Raw genomic sequence first — 19587 nt, 5'->3', positions numbered from 1 at the left:
GCCCAGAGATTAATTCTACGTCTGGCCTGGAAATGTGACTTTAAAGCATGAGGGAGGGGAGCTGGGGCGGGGGGAGTGAGGAGGAAAGAGGAAAGAGAAGGGCAGGCTAACTGAGGCTGGCAGCGGGCCACCAACCCCCTCCCAAAGCCATGTTTCAATGTAGACAGAAGTAAACCCCAACAGACAGCAGCGCCTCAGCCTGCCAGGGCCTTACACCAGCTGCAGCGCATCTCGCTCTCCGCTCGGCCCGAGTGCAGATGTTCCCCACAGCATCACTTCCGCTCAACTTTCTTTTAAAGAAATAGCACACATATGTGGAGGCATTTCCACCACTTCCCAACAGGACGCTCCTCGCCTTTAAGGGCTCCAGAGCAAGGGTGAAACTGACAGCAGGTACCACGATGGCTGACTGAAGTGCTCCGCCTCCCGTGGGAAGGAGCACCAGCCATGGGCTACAGGGCATTAGTTAATTAAGGGGAATGTCTTTACAAATGTGTCTTCCCACTGTCTTCAGTGGGAGAGGAGGGCCCCATAGTTTGGGGCAAAGAAAAAAAGGGAGGAGAAGTATGTTGAAGATCTTACTCCTGGTTTCTCAAAGCAGTTCACTGTAGCACTGCCATCTCAAAGGGAAGGTACTGATGCCTTGTCACCATGGAGACTGCATAAGGCCATCATAACAGAATGTCTTAAAAACAAAGCAACATCTTTGGGAATCCCCTAGCAGTCCAGTGGTTAGGACTCCAGGCTTCCACTACAGGGAGCCCAGGTTCAATCCTTGGTCTGGGAACTAAGATCCCACAAGCTGCACAGGGTGGCCTCAGGTCTGGGGGTGGGGAGGCCAGCGGGGAGTACATGTATATGTGTGTGTGTAAGTTTTTTAATACGCATATTTACTTGGCTGCAAGAAAGATATCAATTTTTTAAAAAAAATTTAGTTATAAACTCATTTTATATAATCCCAAACCCTGGTAAGTTAATCAATTGATAATTAATGATTAAGTACCTAATTCTGAAGCTAGCTTTGATACTGTTAGGGATTTCATAAAATATGCACTCTTCTCTTGTTCTCACGGAGTAAATACCCTAGTTGAGGGATCTATGTATCTAATGAAGCTAAAATAATTGCATTTTTTAGAACAGCTGAATATCCTGTAGTTGGTCTGTTAGGTTATTGATTCTTCTGGAATGAAAGAAGAGAGAAGAATCAGCAATGTCAAAAGAAAACAAAATACTAAACCCTCAAAATCAAAGTTGCTTTGTTTGAACCTCAAGTTAAAGAGAGGAAATAGGATCTTCCTGTAAGGGAAGGAGAGAGATACTGGCGATCAGTGGCAGACAATTATGGTGAGAAGGTTTAAATCAGTAAATATTTAATAAATGTCTTCTATGCTCAAGGTACCAGATATAAAAACAAGATTTAGAAGCTGTTAACTAATCTGCATGATACAGCAAATAACACAATCAGAGCTAGAACCTAATTTTACCTAACTTCAATTTTTTTGTCATTATAATTTCTAAAAATAACTTTAATACAAAAATATTGCAATCACTATAGGAAACTACAAGAACCCAAAGAAAACAAAGAAAATTAAAGACACCTTTAATCTATCCCAGGGAATTATGATTAAGTTTTGATGTATATCCATCAGTCTTCTCTGCTGAAATGTGTATATAACATGTATTATTTTACAAAAATGTGATCAACTGCAAAGTTCATAATCATGAGACCACACAGCCTTCAGAGGAAGGAGAGATCATGTTTTTGGCAGCTGACCCCACCCCTAGGAGTCACTCACCCAGGAAACAGAAATGTGATGATCTGACTCCCCTGACTTGGCAGCACACGCACATCTGTTCCAGCCCTGTAACTCTCTGAGTTCCTTAAAGCAAAGAAATTTCAAAGGTATTTCATTCTCCTTTATCCTCCTTCAGCACATCCTTAAGCCCAAGTCAGTCAGGTGCACTGATTCCACAGAGATGCTGCCCTGGTACACCTCCCACGTGAGTGCATGCTAAGCTGCTTCAGTCGTGTCCGACTCTGTGGGACCCTATAGACTGCAGTCTGCCAGGCTCCTCTGCCCATAGGGTTTCCCAGACAAGAATACTGGAGTGGACTGCCATGCCCTCCTCCATGGGAATCTTCCCTACCCGAGGATCGAACCTGCGTCTCTTACATCTCCTGCCTTGGCAGGCGGGTTCTTTACCACTAGTGCCACCTGGGAAACCCACAGTGCTTCCAAAGGCAAGACTAACCAATGGAAAGGGCTATCAGAGATTATGGGAAACATCTGTATCCAAACGTCTCTGGCTGAGTCTAGTTCCATGTGCTGGTGGCTTGTGCACCACCCCCACTGGCACAGCCTTAAGTCCTTGCAATTCTGCTCCATAGACTGTTTACTCCCGGAGCTTTGGCTACCAAATAAAGATGGCACTTCCTTATTAACACTCTGTTACACACTGACAATTCATTCCTGAGTGACAGGCAGGACGGCCACAAAAGGCAACATCATTCTTTCCTCCCTGAAATGGCAAGACCACACAACCACTCACCTACACGCCCAGGCCAACCGTCGAGGCCTGAGCTCTTCCCAGCTGGCAAGCAGTCACCTGAGGTGAGGGGAGGTGAGGGGAGGGGAAAGGTCTGACTCCTGACAGGCAGCCCCTCGTGACTCCACCGCCACCCTACTCCGCGAAATGTATAAAAATGGGCTGCTATGCTGGTCCAGAACTTTCTGATGCAGAAGATCTACTGTCACAACTCTCGGGTGTTATTTCATTAAGCACGTAGGGTTCCTCACATCTCTTACCAACTAAATGAAATTACAAATGGGGCTAGAATTCCCTCCAGCTGATGGAAATGAAAATACATTCACAGAACTGCCTAAAAACATCTCTTTTTTTAAGCTTTAAGAGCAATGAAGTAAATCATAAAGGATAACATTTTTAACTATAAAAACTTTTTACAACTTTGGTACATTAAAAAAACAAATATAATTAAGAATCAAATACAAGTAAGAAAATCACCAATGAACACAGAAAGGACTTGCTATATTAACTATCTATAAAGCTCAAGTAAACTGGTAGGAAAAATATTAGGGAGGAATGAAAAAATTTGCAGAGAACAGGACCACACAGAACTATATATGGTTAATAAGACACAGGAAAAAATGTCCACTCTCACCAATAATCAAAGAAATGCAATTGAAAACAGGATAGGTTGGAAGACGGTTTGGCAGTTTCCTACAAAACTAAACACAGTCTTACCATATGACCCAGCAATCACACTCCTTGGTATTTACTCAAATGAGTTGAAAACTTAAGTCCCCACAAAAACCTGCACTCAGATGTTTATAGCAGTCTTATACATAATTGCCGAAATTTAGAAGCAACCAAGATATCCTGCAGTAGGTTAATGGATAAATCAACTGTGGTCTACTCAAATAATGGAATACTACTCAGTGCTTTAAAAAAAAAAAAAAAAAAAGAGCTGTCAAGCCATGACTAAGTGAAAGAAGCCAATCTGAAATGGCTACCTACTGTATGATTCTAATTCTATGACATTCTGGAAAAGCAAAACTATGGAGACAGTAAAAATATCAGTGGTGCCAGAGGTTAGGAGGAGGGAGGGAGGGAGGGATGGACAGGCAGAGCACAAACGTTCAGGGCAATAAAACTATACTGTATGATAACACTGGTCTAAAGCCACAGAACACCACCAAGAGAGAACTCTACGGTGAACGATGGACATTAGGTAATAATGATGATCAGGTTCATCAACCGTAACAAATGAACCACTCGTTCTGGATGTTGATAGCAAGGGAAGCTGTGCACGTTTAGGGCAGGAGATAGTATGGCACTCTCTGTATTTCCATTCCATTTTTGCTTTGAATTGAAAACCTCTCTAAAAAATAAAGTCTACTGAAAAAAACAGGTTTTCTTCTATCATTTATTCAACAACTTTATGAATGCCGACATTGTGCTAAGGACTATAAAACATTAACAATACTCAGTGCTAGCAAGAGGTGGTCACTGGGCGGTCTCAAACACTGCTGCTAAGACTGTAAGCTGGCACAGCTTCTTAAGAAAGTAATCCAACACACCATGTATCAAAAGCGTTAAAAGGCTTCAAACCTTTTAAACCTAAAAGTTAGTTTCTAAAAATACAGTCCAATGAAATAAAAGGAAAAGCATGTTCCCTATTTATTAAAAGATGTTAATTAAAGCATTATTTATAATCCAAGAAAAGTGGGGGAAATATGTGAAAACAGGGTGATGATTACATTAATGTTAACACATTTACATGAGAATATTATTCAGCCGTTAAATATATTTACAAAGAATTTTATAACTGAATACTTATAAAACAAGTGAAAACAGAATCAAACACTTTATACTCAGTATACTTTCAACTGTAAAACTTGAATATTCACACATACATATAGGAAGGAATGTCATTGGCTGGGAAGATGGTTTATAGGTGGTTTCCACCTTTTTTCTTTTTTTTTTTTTCAGCACTCAACAAAACCCAAAAGGTGAAAACTTATTTTAAAAAATTATTTAGCTTACAAAAAACAGGACACAGTTGCTCCAGTAAGGTGAGGGTAAAAAAATATGGTAAATGAGTAGACAAGGAAAAATAAAAGAATATTTATGGGCAGGAAGAAAGGACAGAGAATTAATGATGAAAGATTTAGGAGACGAAAGGGGACAGAACTTATGTTGTATTCAAAGCAATTCTGCTTCCAGAGCCATGAAGACAGTGACTCCAGTATTAACAGTAAACACCAAGACACATTTAATGTATTTTAATTTAATGTCAGAATATAAAACAGGCACTTGGAAACGACATATTCAGAAGTGGCACCTTAACAAAAACCAAGAAAAAACATGATTATAAGCAATGGCCAAAAGAGCAGATGCCCCGTGACCTTGCCACTCAACTTTGAATGTCTAGACTGACTGCTGACCAACTTTATTCCTGATGTGAACTCAAGTCAAAACCTACTTGGGCTTCCCTGGGGACTCAGATGGTAAAGAATCCACCTACAGTGAGAGAGACCTGGGTTTGTTCCCTGGGTTGGGAAGATCCCCAGGAGGTGGGAATGGCAACCCACTCCAGTAATCTTGCCTGGAGAATCCCCATGGACAGAGAGGCCTGGCGGGCTACAGTCCACAGGGTCGCAAAGACACGACTGAGCGACTAAGCACAGCACGGCACAAAACCTGCCTGTTGAGAACTCACAGCACACGAGGCACTGGGTACTCACAATTAATAAATCAGTGGGTAAAACAAGTCAGGGATCCCTAAATGCAGGAACTTGCAGTCTAGCAGAGGAGTCATGAGGGAAAACAAATAATAAAGATACACACCAGTTGGAGAAGGCAATGACAACCCACTCCAGTATTCTTGCCTGGAGAATCCCATGGACAGAGGAGCCTGGCAGGCTACACTCCACGGAGTCTCAAGAGTCAGACACAACTTACCGACTAAACCACCACCCAGGCAGGTTAGCTGAGAACCAGAGCCACCTGGAAGTTAAGTGGGAGGTTAGACAGGGGTGCAGAGTTCTGTCTGGGGGAGAAACTAGCCTTGGACTAACTGGGGCAGGGAGCTGCCAGACACTGCTCAAGAAGTCGTTCCCAACAGGAGAAAGGTCAAGTTCAGATGTAGGCTTAGAAAAACAGGTAACTTGACCAAAGGCAGCAGAACAAGCCAGCCCAATTGGTTCATGAATGTAGTTTAATTAAATGAATCTGGATGGGAACAAAAATAGATTGAGGAACCACAGAGTGACTGGAGGAGTGGAGAAGGGTCTGGCTGACTTCACCTGAAGCCTAGGTGAGGAATCAGGGACCAGGCCGAGAAGGGCTGTAAGGGCAACTGGGCAGTAGTTCAGGGAGATTTTGGAAGGCAATCTGACTTCTCTTCGGAGGAGGTTTGAGCTGGTTGGGTTAGCAGCCAAGAGAAATGGGACTGAAAATGGAATTGGGGCCTCCGTACCCTTGGCGTCGGCCCAGCAAATATTTCTTAGTTGCCACCGGCCTGAAGAATCCATGCTGTAAACTCTTTCATTTCTTTGATTGTATACTTTATATCCTTTTTTTCCTGTTTCTTAATAAATTCTTTTGAAAAATGTGCAACAAAAAATGAAAAAAAAAAGATATACACAAGTAAGTTATCTAGTGTTTAGAGAACAAGTGTTATGGAAAAGAAAAGCAGAGCAGGATGGGAATGATAGGAGAACAAAGAGGGAGTGCAGCAGTGTTAACAGAATGGTCAGAGTAAGTCACGTGGAGCTAAGATTTGAACAGACTTATGGGAGATGAGATATATAGGCCATGCAGACGGCTGGAGAAAAAGCACTTCCAAGTACAGGAAACTGCTAATGCAAAGGCCCAAAGGTGGGAGAAGCCCCTGGCTCATCACAGGACCTGCAAGAAGGCCGGAGTAACTAAAACAAAGTAAGCAAGTCAGGATGTGGTCTGAATGAGACCAGAGACAGCAAGGAGGGCTGTGGGGAGAAGGGAGAGTCCACACAGGAAGGCCTTGTGAAGACCATCACGGCTTTTGCTCTGAGAGAAATGGGAAGCCAGCAGAGGACTGTGGAGAGCAGACTGTGTGTGTGTGAGTACATGTTATGAGTTTCAAGTCTTTCTGGAAAGCAGACTATGTGTGTGTGTATGTGTCTGTACAAAGGGGAAATGGGAACAGGAGAGACCACAGTTAGGAGTTTCAAGTCTTTCTGGATCATCTTTCTCTTCGTGTTTAAAAACAAGTTTGATTCACAAAGGGTATCCAGGGCATGTTTGCAAGAGGGTTTTTGCTTTCAGTGTGGAATCTTGAAGAATGTGTCAATGTCCTGCAACCGTGTCCTTAGCAGGCATCTCGAAATGATTACCAAACATTTCTCTCTGTTCATTGCCCTGACACGAGTTCTGGGCATCACCCTCTCTCAGGGGAGAGGTGGAAAGAGGTTATGCAGAACAAGCAGTGATAACGGGATGACGTCACAGGTGTGCCTCAGAGAAGCCCCTAGTGAGCTGGGCTCATAACCACTCCACAGTGATTTACTCTGCCCTGCCAACGCCAGCTGGAGGAGGAATGAAGAAAGCTGACACAGCCTTAAGCCCTGGGCAGGCATTATAAGATCTTTCTCCCTCCAGGCCTGCCAGCCCCTCCCCTCTTCCAACCGCTGATCCTTGCTTCAGAAGCCAACGTGTGAACAGCACGTGTCTGGATTTCAGAAACCTGCCCAGCAGTTGGAAACTCCCTGCAGCGTGTCAATCGCTGCATCTGCTGTTGGCACTTGGGGCAAGAGATCACATGGGCAGTTTCTGAACTAAGCTTGGAGATGGGAGTCTGATATCTGAAGAGGGGACTCGAGAAGCCAGAAAACTCCAGTTACAGTAAATAAATTCCTAACCATATGACAATCTGCCTTCTAAAAAGGAAACTGGGACATACAATCCAACCAAACAGCTCTAAGGACGGCAGCAGTCAAGAACAAGGGCACAGAGCACCCTGACTAATGGAAAGGATTTTATGGGCCAACAGAGTTTACCAGCTCTGGAGTGTGATATGGCTGAAACTAGAGAGCACTCTTGTCCAGATCCCTAGCTCACACCCTTTTGGCAATAAATGGCTTCTATCATTTCAGCGACAGGCCTCTCTCCCTGCCTTCCATTACCTTTCTTCCCCACCTGTCAATTAGTCCTCTGAGTAGTGTGTACCTTGACCATCTCTTGGAAAAATAAAAAAGTCTGAGCCCATAAACCATCTGCCATAAAACTAGGCTGCAGGAGCTGGAAAAGGAGCTGCTCTCTGGAAGCCCAGCCTACCATGCTCTCACCACCTGACATACAGGTGCCTCTGTCACACTGCTCACAGGCAGAGGTTAGGAAAAAATGCTTGAGTCTGACGTTTCAAAGAAAAAAAGAATAACAGCATTTCCTCTAGCAACACGGCAGGCAGACTAGGAACCTAGGTCTACTCTCCCAATGAAACAACTAATTATCCTGGAAAGAGCATCTTTAAAATCCTTCTAGAAAGCAGTGGTGAGTTAATAAATTAAAAAGGAATCCTCTGGCCAGGGACTGAGTAAAGACAGAAAACTAGAGCTGTTAAGCGTGGGATAGAGCCAGGCCTCACCCTAAGAAAATCTGCTACCTGCTGAACTTGAGCGCTGGGTTTCCGAGACTTCGTGGGTACAGCCGACATAAGAGGATGCCCAAGACACCTGCCATAAAGCTGAGGTCCCACAGGGCTACACCCAAGTACAAAGGTGAATCAGAAGCCATCCTCAGCCTCATGATAAGACAGCTAGCTAGAAAACTGACTATATCAAACCCTGAAGCTGACTAGAAGGGAAAAAAAAATAATGCTCTGAAAGTACAGACTGTACACTAGCCCTCACAGGGGTGTACACCCTGAATTCCCATTACCTGAAAGGTTTGAAAACCCTCAAGCAGACATTTGACTTAGAATGATTATTTTAGACTCTTCACACCAGACCGTGGACAAAAGCAAACTCAAACCCTTTCCCCATTTTCGTCCCAGGTCTCCAAGAATTCCCACTAATGAATTCCCACAGAAAATTAGCAGATTACAGGGGAAAAAAAATTCTTTTTAATTACACGGGAAACAAGGCACATATGCAACAACCAGCAGAAATAAGAGACTAGCAGAACCTCACCTAAAAGGACCCCTTGGTCAGAGTCCCTAAAATAACGTTTACTATATTAAAAAATAAATAAAAGACAAGCTCACAAATACGTTCAGGAAATAAGAAACTAATAGGAAAAGACCAGATTTAGGGGGAAGAAATCTGGAAATAAAAATATATAATTGAAATAAACTCTCAGCAGGGCATGTTTAGCAGATTAGATATAGCTAAGAAAAGGTTCAGGGACAGAGTTAAGGAAATTATGAGGAATGCAGCACCAAAAAAAAAAAAAAAAAGAGAGAGAGAGAGTCAAAAATGAAAGAGAAGTTTTAAGAGACATTTAAGACAGAAGGAGAAGAGAAAGCATGGGCAGATGCAGTATGTAAAAAAAGAATGCTAAGAATTTTCTAAAACTGCTGAAATCAACTCACAGATACATGAAGCCCTATAAATCCCCAGCCAAAAAAAAAAAAAAAGTACAAACCTAGAAAATCATTAAAGCTGTAGAACATCAAAGGGTTTATTAAAAAAAAAAAAAAGACCTAAGAATCACCCAGAGATAACAGATTATTTTTAAGAGGATAATAAGACTGACGGCTGACTTTTAAACAGTAATGACCCAGAGACAGCAAGGTACCTTCAACGGGCTGAAGAAAAACAACTGTTAACATAGAGTTCTATTACCAGTAAATACAGAGGAATCGGGAAAATAAAGGGCTTTCAGACAAATACAAATTGGAAAAGTTTGTCATCAAAAGAACGCCACTAAATAAATTCTAAAGAATACGCTTGAGGCAGAAAGAAAATGGTCCCAGGGAATTCCTGGTGGTCCAGTGATTAGGACTCTGAGCTTTCAGTTCCATCCCTGATCCAGGAACAAAGATCCCACAGGCAGGGAGGTGCAGCCAAAAAAAAAGGAAAAGAAACTGATCCCAGGGAGAAGGTCTGAAATATAAAAAGGAATGAAAGGAAAGGAGTAAATATACAGGTGAGTCTAAACAAATATTTACCATCAGAACAATCATGATAATAATGAAAACAAAATATAAATGAAAACAACAATTTGTCTTTCAAGGTTTAAAAGTAAAAAAAGAATTAAAACAGCTGACAACAGTAGCATATTAACTGGGGAAGAGAAAAGGAGAAGAGGACAGAATTTAAGTGTGCCAAGGTATCTGTATTATTTAGTAGAGGGAAAATGCAGCTGCTTAGGTTGGGGGGTGGAGGCGGTGGTGAGGCAGGGTGGGAACGATTGCTTGCTGTGTTGAGCTGTCTCAATCAGGTCCAAAGAAATTTCTGTATGCCATCTGACACAGGAGGCTGGACCTTTGAGACCTGCATGTAATTTACTACCTTTGTGACCTTCCTAAAGTTACTCAGCCTTTCTGGTATGTTTCTAGTCTGTAAATCTACGAAATAGGACACAAAATAGCTGTCCCACCTGTCTCAGGGCCTTTTCTAGTAGCTCAGCTGGTAAAGAATCTGCCTGCAAGGCAGGAGACCCTGGTTCAATTCCTGGGATGGTAAGATCCCCTGGAGAGGGGAAAGGCTACCCAGTCCAGTATTCTAGCCTGGAGAATTCCATGGACTATATATAGTCGATGGGATTGCAAAGAGTCAGAGGCTGATGGGAGACATCACATGAGAATACATATACAGCAATCATAAAATCTCATCAGGTATGACCACAACGTTGTTCTGTTGTCATTCCTGGCCACTACCTCTGAAAGCTTACAGTTCTTCCCCAGACCATTGTTTAATTGGTTAGGGTCCAAAGTGCAACTTACTCCCCCTAATTCCCACTCCCAGAACATACTCATGTTCCCCAGTATTCAACAAATAGCAGAGAGCTGGCCTACGCCCCCTGTAACATGTAGAATTTTACTCCCCAGGAAAAGTTTAAGGAGAGTTCAGAAAAGGCAGCTGAGAGTCCTGCTGCCAGCATCCCCTTAATAACATCTCTCTTTCAGAATAAGTCCATTCAGGAAGAAAAAAAAAATTAAATTGAGAAGCTATAAAATGGCAGCAGAGATGAGGTCTCTAGCCCATAGTAATGACGAGGTGGTGACGGGACACTGCACTTTTCCACTGCCCCACAAAGCAGCCACGGACACCAAACCACACAGTAACCCTGGGGCAAAACCAGAAATCATTTCAACAACATGGTAAGAGGCTTAATTTTATTGATACGAGTGAATTTTCTCATGTCTTTAGCTTTTCACAACTGCTTCTCCTCCCTCAGCCTAAAGTAATGGATTCATTCTGAAAATAAGGACCCTGGAATTCAGAATTGGGAAGAGAGGAAGACCCCCTGACAAACTCACTTCCTGAGCTTTTCCTTCTTTTCCAGGGAACTCTGAGGGAAGAAATCCATGCTAAGCAGCCTATTGATAGCTGTATCTCCCCCAGAGGGACAGAGAGCACAGCAGAGGGATGCACCCTTCCCCTGGTCTGCCTCCTAAAGCCTTGCCTCTTCTGACCTCCGAATCCATTTCTCACATAATTTGGGGGCCAAGCTGGCTGTTTATTTGTTTATCTGCCCTCAACTGAGCAGTCCTGAAAATGAAGGTCAGGCAGTGCCGACTACCTGTAGAAATCTACGCATAGGTCCTTGGGGAGAAAGAGCCCAAGGGCTTCTATCACCAGAGACAGACAAGCAGGGATGAGAGGGCCAGTTTACACAGCTCAACTCAGGCCTACCCCTCCCGAGAGGTGGATTCCTGTACAGCTGTTCTGATAAGCAGGGGATTAGGCACTTGATACATTCTGCTCGGGTGAGAGACTCAGACAGAAGTGAACTGCACGGGGCAGCACCCTGCCTTACCAAAGGTCTCTAAGGCGGTGGTTTGCTGAAGACAAAGAAATTCTGGTTGTGACTGTAACTTCACAAACTAGGGTCAACCTGCATACATGACCACAGCCTTGAGGTGAGTGGCTCCCATCTCAAGCATCCCACACACTGGGGTCAAGTTCTGTGGGTCCCCTGACGACAGGTGCCTTGTCTCTATCCCTCTGGAGGCAGGCAGGTGGCACCCCCACCCACCGCCTCCTGCAAGTCAGGATTACTAACAAACCATAAAAGCAAGCATAAATGATAACAAAAGGAATGCCAGCCTAGCCCTAGCTCAATGCCAGCCCCTAAACGTTCCCCAACAACAGGGAGCCCCAGCGGCGAACACACGAGCAGTGTCTCTTGGGTGCCCTCTTGCTGTCACCAGGGCTTTTCCGCAAGGCTGACATGGAGGCCTCCTCTATGAACTGGTAGATGAGGAAAAAGAGGAGGAAAAAGAAGGGGCCAGGGGACAGAAAAGGGAAGTTATTCTAGTGGTGGCCAATGAATAACATCCAATGATTTATAGGAAGTATAATCCAATAATACAGTAAAATAAAACAGTGTGTGCCTGCAATGGTTTTGATTCCAGGAATTATAAAAACATATTTTTTAAAAAGACGGAGAGAGAGAGAGCAAGAGCGGAGAGAAAATGGGGGGAAGAAACAAGGGGGCCAGACTGGAGCAAATTGGGCACAGATGGGAGAGGCAGTTGGGCTCCAGGGGTGCCCTACCACATATACTGCTTCGATTACTCCTCTTCAAGAAACGAGAGCTTTATTTCCTTACATTACAGAATTAAAAAAAAAAAATTAAAATTCTTGGCGTGCTTGTGGTTTAGGTCAACCATTCCCTCTCCAGCACCACATGAGCCAATCGGGTGGATGCTGAAGTGTTAAATGCTGAGGCACGTGGAGAAGGCCCCGCTTCTCCGATGACCAGCGGTGACATCACCCTGAGGGAACCACCTATCTCGCCACCACCCATCACTCGCCAAAGGGCAATTCTAGACACAGGCCAGGAAGGGAACACACTGTTCAGTGACAGTCGGCCTGGAATCACGGCCTTCCTCATCCATGTGCTCAGTGAATGCTTACTGAGTGCCTGATAAACAGCAGGCCCTCTGCTAAGGGAAACCCAAACATCCCTTGAATGTCTCTGTCCTCAACCGCTTCAATGTAGACTAGTAGGATTCTCAACTCTCTGCAGTCCCACTCCAGCAGGCTTCTTGCAGAGGGCCCACCTGATGAGAGGAGATAAAGCTATCAATAGCCTTGAACTTGTGAGTTTTAAGATCACTGCTGAGACCTGAAAGGTTCGCTGGTGAAATGATGTAGCACAACTCAACTTACTTTGCTTTATCGGAAGGGGGACAAATCTCACGACTTCTGCCCCCTTGAGCTCCAGGGAAAACTGTAACTTAGGAAAGGCCTCTTTCACCATCTAAATGTTTCCCCTCTGTTGGGCCTTGTGGGGTGCCTGAAGCTCTTTAAAGAGTTCTGTGTCTCTCGACCCCAAGGAAAGCACATTTGAGAAGTATTTTAATAATCACACTATTAGTATCATTTCCGGTATTTTGAAAAGAGGACTTATACAAGGGTAGCACCGAGCCCATACAAAAATGAATTAGAGGCAACAGCAAAGGACATCCTTTTTCGTAAGGCCGTCCCTGTGGCTCTCCCTAGGTACCACATCTCCAGGGAAGGGCCAGGCATAGATGAAGAGGATCTTGACTGCCGTGGGGGGGACACAGATCACCTCTGCTCTGGGCTGGAACGTTCCTTCTCCACAGAGTCCAGGAGCTGACATATGCAAACACCCACCCAGAAGGACATGTCCAAGAAGGAATGGAAAGAAAAATGATGGCCCAGATGTTCTGTTAACTTGCAGCGACTGCCAAATCACCACAGACCCCAAGCACCTGGGAGGGCCAGGCAGCAGCAGGCCCTCGCTTCCTGGCTGCAGACAGCCAGGGGTCCCGCGGCTGGGTGGCGGCTCTGACAGCCAGCCGGCTGGCCTGGAGGGCAGCCTTCAGAAGGGCACCGGCTGACGGGACCTGGGGGCTGAACACTCAAGGGCTGATTTATCACTTCCTTACTCATAAAAATGTGATTCAAACTGCTGCTGATTAGTGAAGGATTTAAATCTTTACCCTCTCCCCAACCCCCTTCCCGCTCCACCCCCGGCACAGATGCTGCAGCTCAGCCACAACACCCCCTTCTTGCCACTGTCCGTGCGAGCACAGCACAGGGGCCCAGCGAAGATGACTCACATGCTGGGAAATGGAAAAGTGCATCTTCCCACCAGCCAGCCCTGCTGAGTGCTCCGCTCACTCCTCTCCCAATGGCAGCCCACACAGTGGGGTCTGGACGGCCGCCTCAGCTGCACACCGGGTACTTGGCAGCGTGTCCACAGAGCGCTCTGTCCTAGCTGAGTGTTACATCCTGTGGCCCGGGCTGTGTTTCCCTGAAACACCCTTGGACCACCTCAGCTCTCGGCCCCAGCTGCCCCGCGGAGGTGAGCGTCAGGACAAAGCCGGAGCCGGTGGCGGGGTCTCACGCACGGGCTGCGACGTGTCCTTCCTGGCGAGCAGGTCCTCGTGAGGGGCGACCATGGGGAAGAGTCTGAGAAAAAGCATGCTGGCCTCCAAGGGGAAAGCACTACTTCCTCCTTTCTCTGTTCTCACTGTCTCACCTTCCTTTCACCCACATTTTCTTAACTTTTAACTTTACAAGAGCTCCAAGGAAAGGACTCATTGGTGGCCTATGAAAAGGCCAACATCTTCCTTTCCATGGAGCGGAAATTGCTGACAACAGAGGCTCCGCAGGCTAGAGCTGTGGGGCCTTTACATTCACACCTCCAGGTCCCCTGATGGGGAAACAGCACCTTGGCAGAGGCTGGGCTCTGTGACAGGCGGCTCGCTGACTCTGATGCTGCTAGAGGGAGGCAGGGAAGTGAACAGGAAGCCACCTGCGGGGGCTCCACTCCTCCGAGCCCGCGAGCTTCCCACCTGGTGGCCCGACCCTCGAGACCCTCAAGAGATGAGGAAGGGATCAAGTTCCCTCCCCTCCGGACTGACCGCCTCACCACCCTTTACAAACTGTATTTCCTCCTTCCTAGAAACCACCACTGCCCCTCAGGACTGCTTGCTTCCTCAGTGCTGTTCCTGGACATATTCAGACAAGTTCAAAATGGCACCTAAACCTGTGCATTTCACCTCCTGCAAGGAATTGTAAATGCTGCGGCAGACAGCGTGAGAGGAGAACACCCTCTAGGATTCATATGTGATGGAAAACCCAGGCAAACCAGCAGAGGACCTGGCGGAGTCCCAGGAGGAGCCAAATCTCAAGGGAAAGTGCAGCCTGCCTGCTCATCAGGGAGAACACCCCCTCCCACCCCACAGGAGCACGCTGAAGCATAACTCTAAATACAAATGGGAAAGGGAAATAAACCAACTTCAGAGTGACAGAGATCACTAAGAAAAGGTGCCATGAAAGAACCAGTGAGACTTCGTCCAGAAACACTGGGTCTGCTATACAATGGAGTCTCTCCGTATGGCAATTCCCACTTCTTGGGATTGCAGGTGACAACCTTCTAACCCTGAGACCAGACACTCTCTGTTGAAGGTCTGAAATGATTTTTTGGCAGCATGGACCAAGTCTCCTTTGCAAACAAACACACAAAATAATGTCACCTCCAGGCTACAGATTTCCATCAAGTCAAACCACATCATCCTTACCTCAGCGGGGTGGAGAGAAGGGAAGGGATCAGGTTAACATCCTTCCACTGTGACCTGGTCAGCAGAACATTTACAAATCCTGCCCATCAGCCCCTCCCCCATTTCTCCTTCCCCACCTCCCACCTCGCATCAAAAAAAAAAAACAAAAACCCAGTGTTTAGAAAAGCATCTCAGAATGCATACCACTACATCTGCCAAACTCTGGGGCTGGTGAGTTTTTTGCTTCCAGATTTGAGTCACCAAAGCTCATCAATTCTCTGTTCTTACTCCCTGGCAGACTCCCACAAGGGATATCCCATAGGGAACTAGACTTTTCCATATTGAACAAACAGGGTACATGAGTCCAGAAACAGCTATTCCCCATCCCTGCCAAGCGTATGGTCTCTGCAATGAAACATTTCAGCAATGCCTCCCCCCCGGGACAGGCTCTGGGTCTGCAGCCTCCGAGAGGCCTTGCTGCTGCCTTCAGCACAGCCAGATGTGCAGCAGCATCTCTGGGTTTGCAAATTAAGCTCTATACCCATGATTCCCTCCAACCATCCCACCCAGGCACTAGAGAGTCAAACAGATTTCAGAGAGTCCATGAAAGATCTGAAAGGCAATGGAGGAAAAGAGGAAGGGGTGTGTGTGTGTGTGCATGTATGTGTGTTGGGGGGCCTGTGTGCGTGTGTGTTTGGGGGACTGTGTAGTGGTATGGCAGCACAGAAAAGAAGATAGATTAATCTTTATCTGTCTAGATTAAGAAACTGGATGTTCCTTACCTTTCAACTGGGAGTTGTGTACAGCAAACATGTTGATGGTCATAAGCTGTAGCATGCGGGTACTTCCAATAGGAGAGGGGCTGTGCTGCAGCAACACCTGGAACTCCTTGAGGACCTTCTCAGCCACTGCAGAGAATGTCTCCATCCTACAAGCACAGCCAGCCCATCAGTGAGGCACATCCCCGAGAGCACTCAGTGTGCGCACACACACACACACACACACACGCACTCATTCATTCATTCCTTCCCTCCCTCTCTCTCTTTCTTTCTCAGAAAAGCAGACAGCTAACACCTAGGATGTTTCTTTGCCTTCACAAACCTTCCGAGTACCCTAAGGTTGTGAACAAATTTAAGAGAAAGACGCGTTCAGGGTTTAGAGATGGAAACAACTCAATTTTTTGGATAAATCACCATGAGTTATTACGCTTTGGTATGCTATTTCCTAACCTCTGGCAATAACTGGATTCAAGCTGAAATCAAAGTTTCTCTCTGAAACCATCAGTTTTTCTAAATAGTGAACAAATTTCCTTTAAGCTCTAAGGCCAGCATAGTCCCCAAACTCTCTGGTATGAAAACCATATTCTAGGAAGAGGTTTGTGAATCTAAAGGTTCTTGTACTCAAAGCTTCACTTCAGAGAGGTGCTCAGACGCAGTTCTGCTGCTGTCAATGTAGGGACTAGCACACGAATTGTTCCACGTAAGGACTCCAAACGTCCCCTGGAGAACCCCTCGATCGGGGGCCCCGATGACCTGTTTCAGCCTTTCCTGGGTTGCTGTCCTCCTCCCTCTCACAAGGGCTGTGCTCATCAGGGTCTGTATGTTTTCAGGCCTGTGGAAATATAATGCCCTGGCCAACTGCCACTCCCAATACAGGAAGAGCCTGTAATGTAGGGAGGCAGAAATCTAGCCAGTGACCCGGCGCTCCTAAGGAGAGGTCATTCAAACCACTGCTTGCCAAACGTGGCCACAGAACAGTGGTGCATGCCTGGAGCTCCTCTGGCAATGGGAACAAACCACAGCTGAAGTCCTCAGAAATAAAAAGCAAATTCAAACTCGGTGCTAGAGAAAGAAGAAAACCAGGCACATGGGCCTGAGGGCCATGCCGAACAATTCACGGTCACCAGAGTATCTTTCATCCATTCTCACACCCCCCCCACAAACAAACAAACTGCTTGTGGTACACTGCGTGTGTACTGGGGTGGGGAGAGAGGAGGGTGAGGAAGAGTACCAGCTTGGATTAATAAATAGCTTCTGGAAAGCCACAGGGAAGGGAATGCTCCTCAAAGGATACAACACAGTCTCGAGTCCTAGGGAAGGGTGCTTCTGCCTTCACCTGAACCTCAACCCTTTCTCCAGGGTGTAGTGAGCGCCCTCTCCAGAGCCTTCTGAAAGCCTGGCAAGTTTCATTCCTTGCCCCTGGAGGCAACACCTGTGAATGACCCCCAGTACCCAGCAGTCATGCCAGAGTTTCGGGTCAATTACAGTTTATGTTCCAGTGCCCTTCTCTGCTGAGCTGTCCTCATTTTCATTGGCACAAAACATGCCAGGCATTTGCTTTCTTCTCCCTACACACCATTTCAAGTGCCACCCCACACCACACTCCTGCCGCCACCACCCAACAACAAAACAACCAAAACACACTGATTTTCTTCCACCTCTGAAAAGTTTCACAACCATTAAAACTCTTGGTCGGTTTGGAATGGCAGAGAGTGATATGTTTGGGGCTGGACTGGATCCATTTTTCCCCCTGGGCTGTAACAAAGGTTTCATTTTAAACCTTGACACTGTGCAGCACTCTTTCTGGTTGGAGGTGGGGAGGGGGGCTAGCACTTCTCATTACGAGAATCGCAGAGTTCACTCTGCTTGAAAAGCAGCCACACTGGGCGAGTTTCGGAGCCATGTGTCTCCGTGTTGAAAGGCGGTAGAGAGCCAGCACAGAACGACATGACAGAAGTGTCACGTGGGACGGTCCTGCTTCGAGGCTGTGTCTGAGGAAGACTCTTTCCCGGGACGGGAATTGAAACACAGCCATTATCACTCCCTGGGTCAGACTGAAGTCTCAAACGAGCACCAGGCTAAATGTCCACATCGTCTTTTTTAAGTTAAAAAAAAAAAAAAGAAAAATTTGCTGTTCACCTTTTAGCTAGTTCACAATGATTAAGACAAAAGAAAAAGAAATCAAATGCATAAGGGTATGAGTTAGAGTAACTCCAATTCTGAGATACGAGGGAAGATGGAGTTCTCAGACAACATCAGCTTTGTGAGGCAACAACTGAAGGACACGCAGATAAAAGATTCTTCCTCAGAGCTCAATAACGGCGTTTCCGTGCCCAATTTCATAGCCAAAATATTCTCTGGTTTTGGTCTCCAATTACCTGTAAGTAGTTTTATTTCTTTCTCTTTGCTCCACCCCATACTGCAGAATGAAAATTATACTAAAACTGGGATAATGACAGAATACAATTTGTTTAGGAAAAAACCCACAAAATAAAATGATGGTTTTTATGGCTACATAAGTAATTAAGCAAATGCAATAAAAAGGTCTGAAGAATATATAACCTGATGTCTAGCACTATCTCTTTGGAGGGCACAGGGGTTGGGAAAGAGTTGAAAGAAATTTTAGAAAAGCATACTATACTTTTACAAGGAGATTTTTATATATTACTTATGTAATAATTGTAAAAGTTTTACACAAGAAGCAGCAGCAGTAGCAGCAACAGAGAAAAAGGCAAGAAAGCATAAAAAGATGGCAATTTATAACAGAAAAAAACTGGACGCAGCCTAAAACATCCAACAACACCAGATAATTAAAATGCCATATCCATACAACTGAATTCTATTTTTTAAAAACTGTATCAGATTTTTTTAAGTTTAATATATATTAACTGAAGACAGTTTTAAAGTAGTTTAATGTGATCCCTTTTATAGATATTAATAAAGAATAAATAAGAGAATGCATATGTGTGATGTATGGAAGAGAAGATAAAAATACACATCGTTTTAACGGTGGATAGTTATCTCTGGATAGTGAGAATAGGAATAATTTTTTATTTCTTCTTTTTGCTGGGTTTTCTAAATATTTTACAATGAGCACTGTATACAGTAAAAAGATTTCCCCTACGATGCATACTTCTGGCTTTTGTATATAATACATTTCTAGTTTTAAAAAGTAAATCAAGACACAAACATAATATTTTTAACAATTCGAAGTCCAAAATAAACACATGAGTCTTTGAATTCCAAGAGATCTTGAAAGTGTGCAAACAGCATGACTCGGCAAGCAAGGAAAAAACTAAAGTGGCAACTTCAACCTAGGCTACAATGGGAAGCTAAATTATTCTCTTCGTCACAAGTCAGAAGTCTACAGATGGCTTCCTGACCCCCTCAGAGGAGTCCGAATGCAGGTCCGCTGTGCCTCTCCCCAGGAGAGCCAGTGTTTGTCAGGAGCCACACAGCACTCCTGCCCAATTCCGTTTCCTGAGCCCAGGAGGACTCTGGCCCTGTCTTTTAAAACTGTATGATCACTTGTAGGATGTGCATTTCGCTGGCTGAAGTGACCGCTTTCTGAAGGGATCTCAAGAGACACCTTGTCTC

At 45.1% G+C, this 19587-nt stretch overlaps 1 protein-coding gene across 2 annotated transcripts in view; it reads right to left on the bottom strand.

The window, feature by feature from the left end:
- SMG6 (SMG6 nonsense mediated mRNA decay factor) overlaps positions 1-19587 on the bottom strand; it is a 196376-nt gene that overhangs the window by 127679 nt on the left and 49110 nt on the right. For both annotated transcript variants that reach the window (XM_043478110.1, XM_043478116.1), the window contains exon 10: positions 15994-16139. In XM_043478110.1, the coding sequence (XP_043334045.1) occupies positions 15994-16139 (146 nt within the window). The remainder of the gene's footprint in view (positions 1-15993; positions 16140-19587) is intronic.

Source organism: Cervus canadensis, chromosome 1 (genome assembly GCF_019320065.1).
Source record: "Cervus canadensis isolate Bull #8, Minnesota chromosome 1, ASM1932006v1, whole genome shotgun sequence".
Classification (NCBI taxonomy): domain Eukaryota; kingdom Metazoa; phylum Chordata; class Mammalia; order Artiodactyla; family Cervidae; genus Cervus; species Cervus canadensis.
This window is presented reverse-complemented; position numbering and strand designations above follow the sequence as displayed.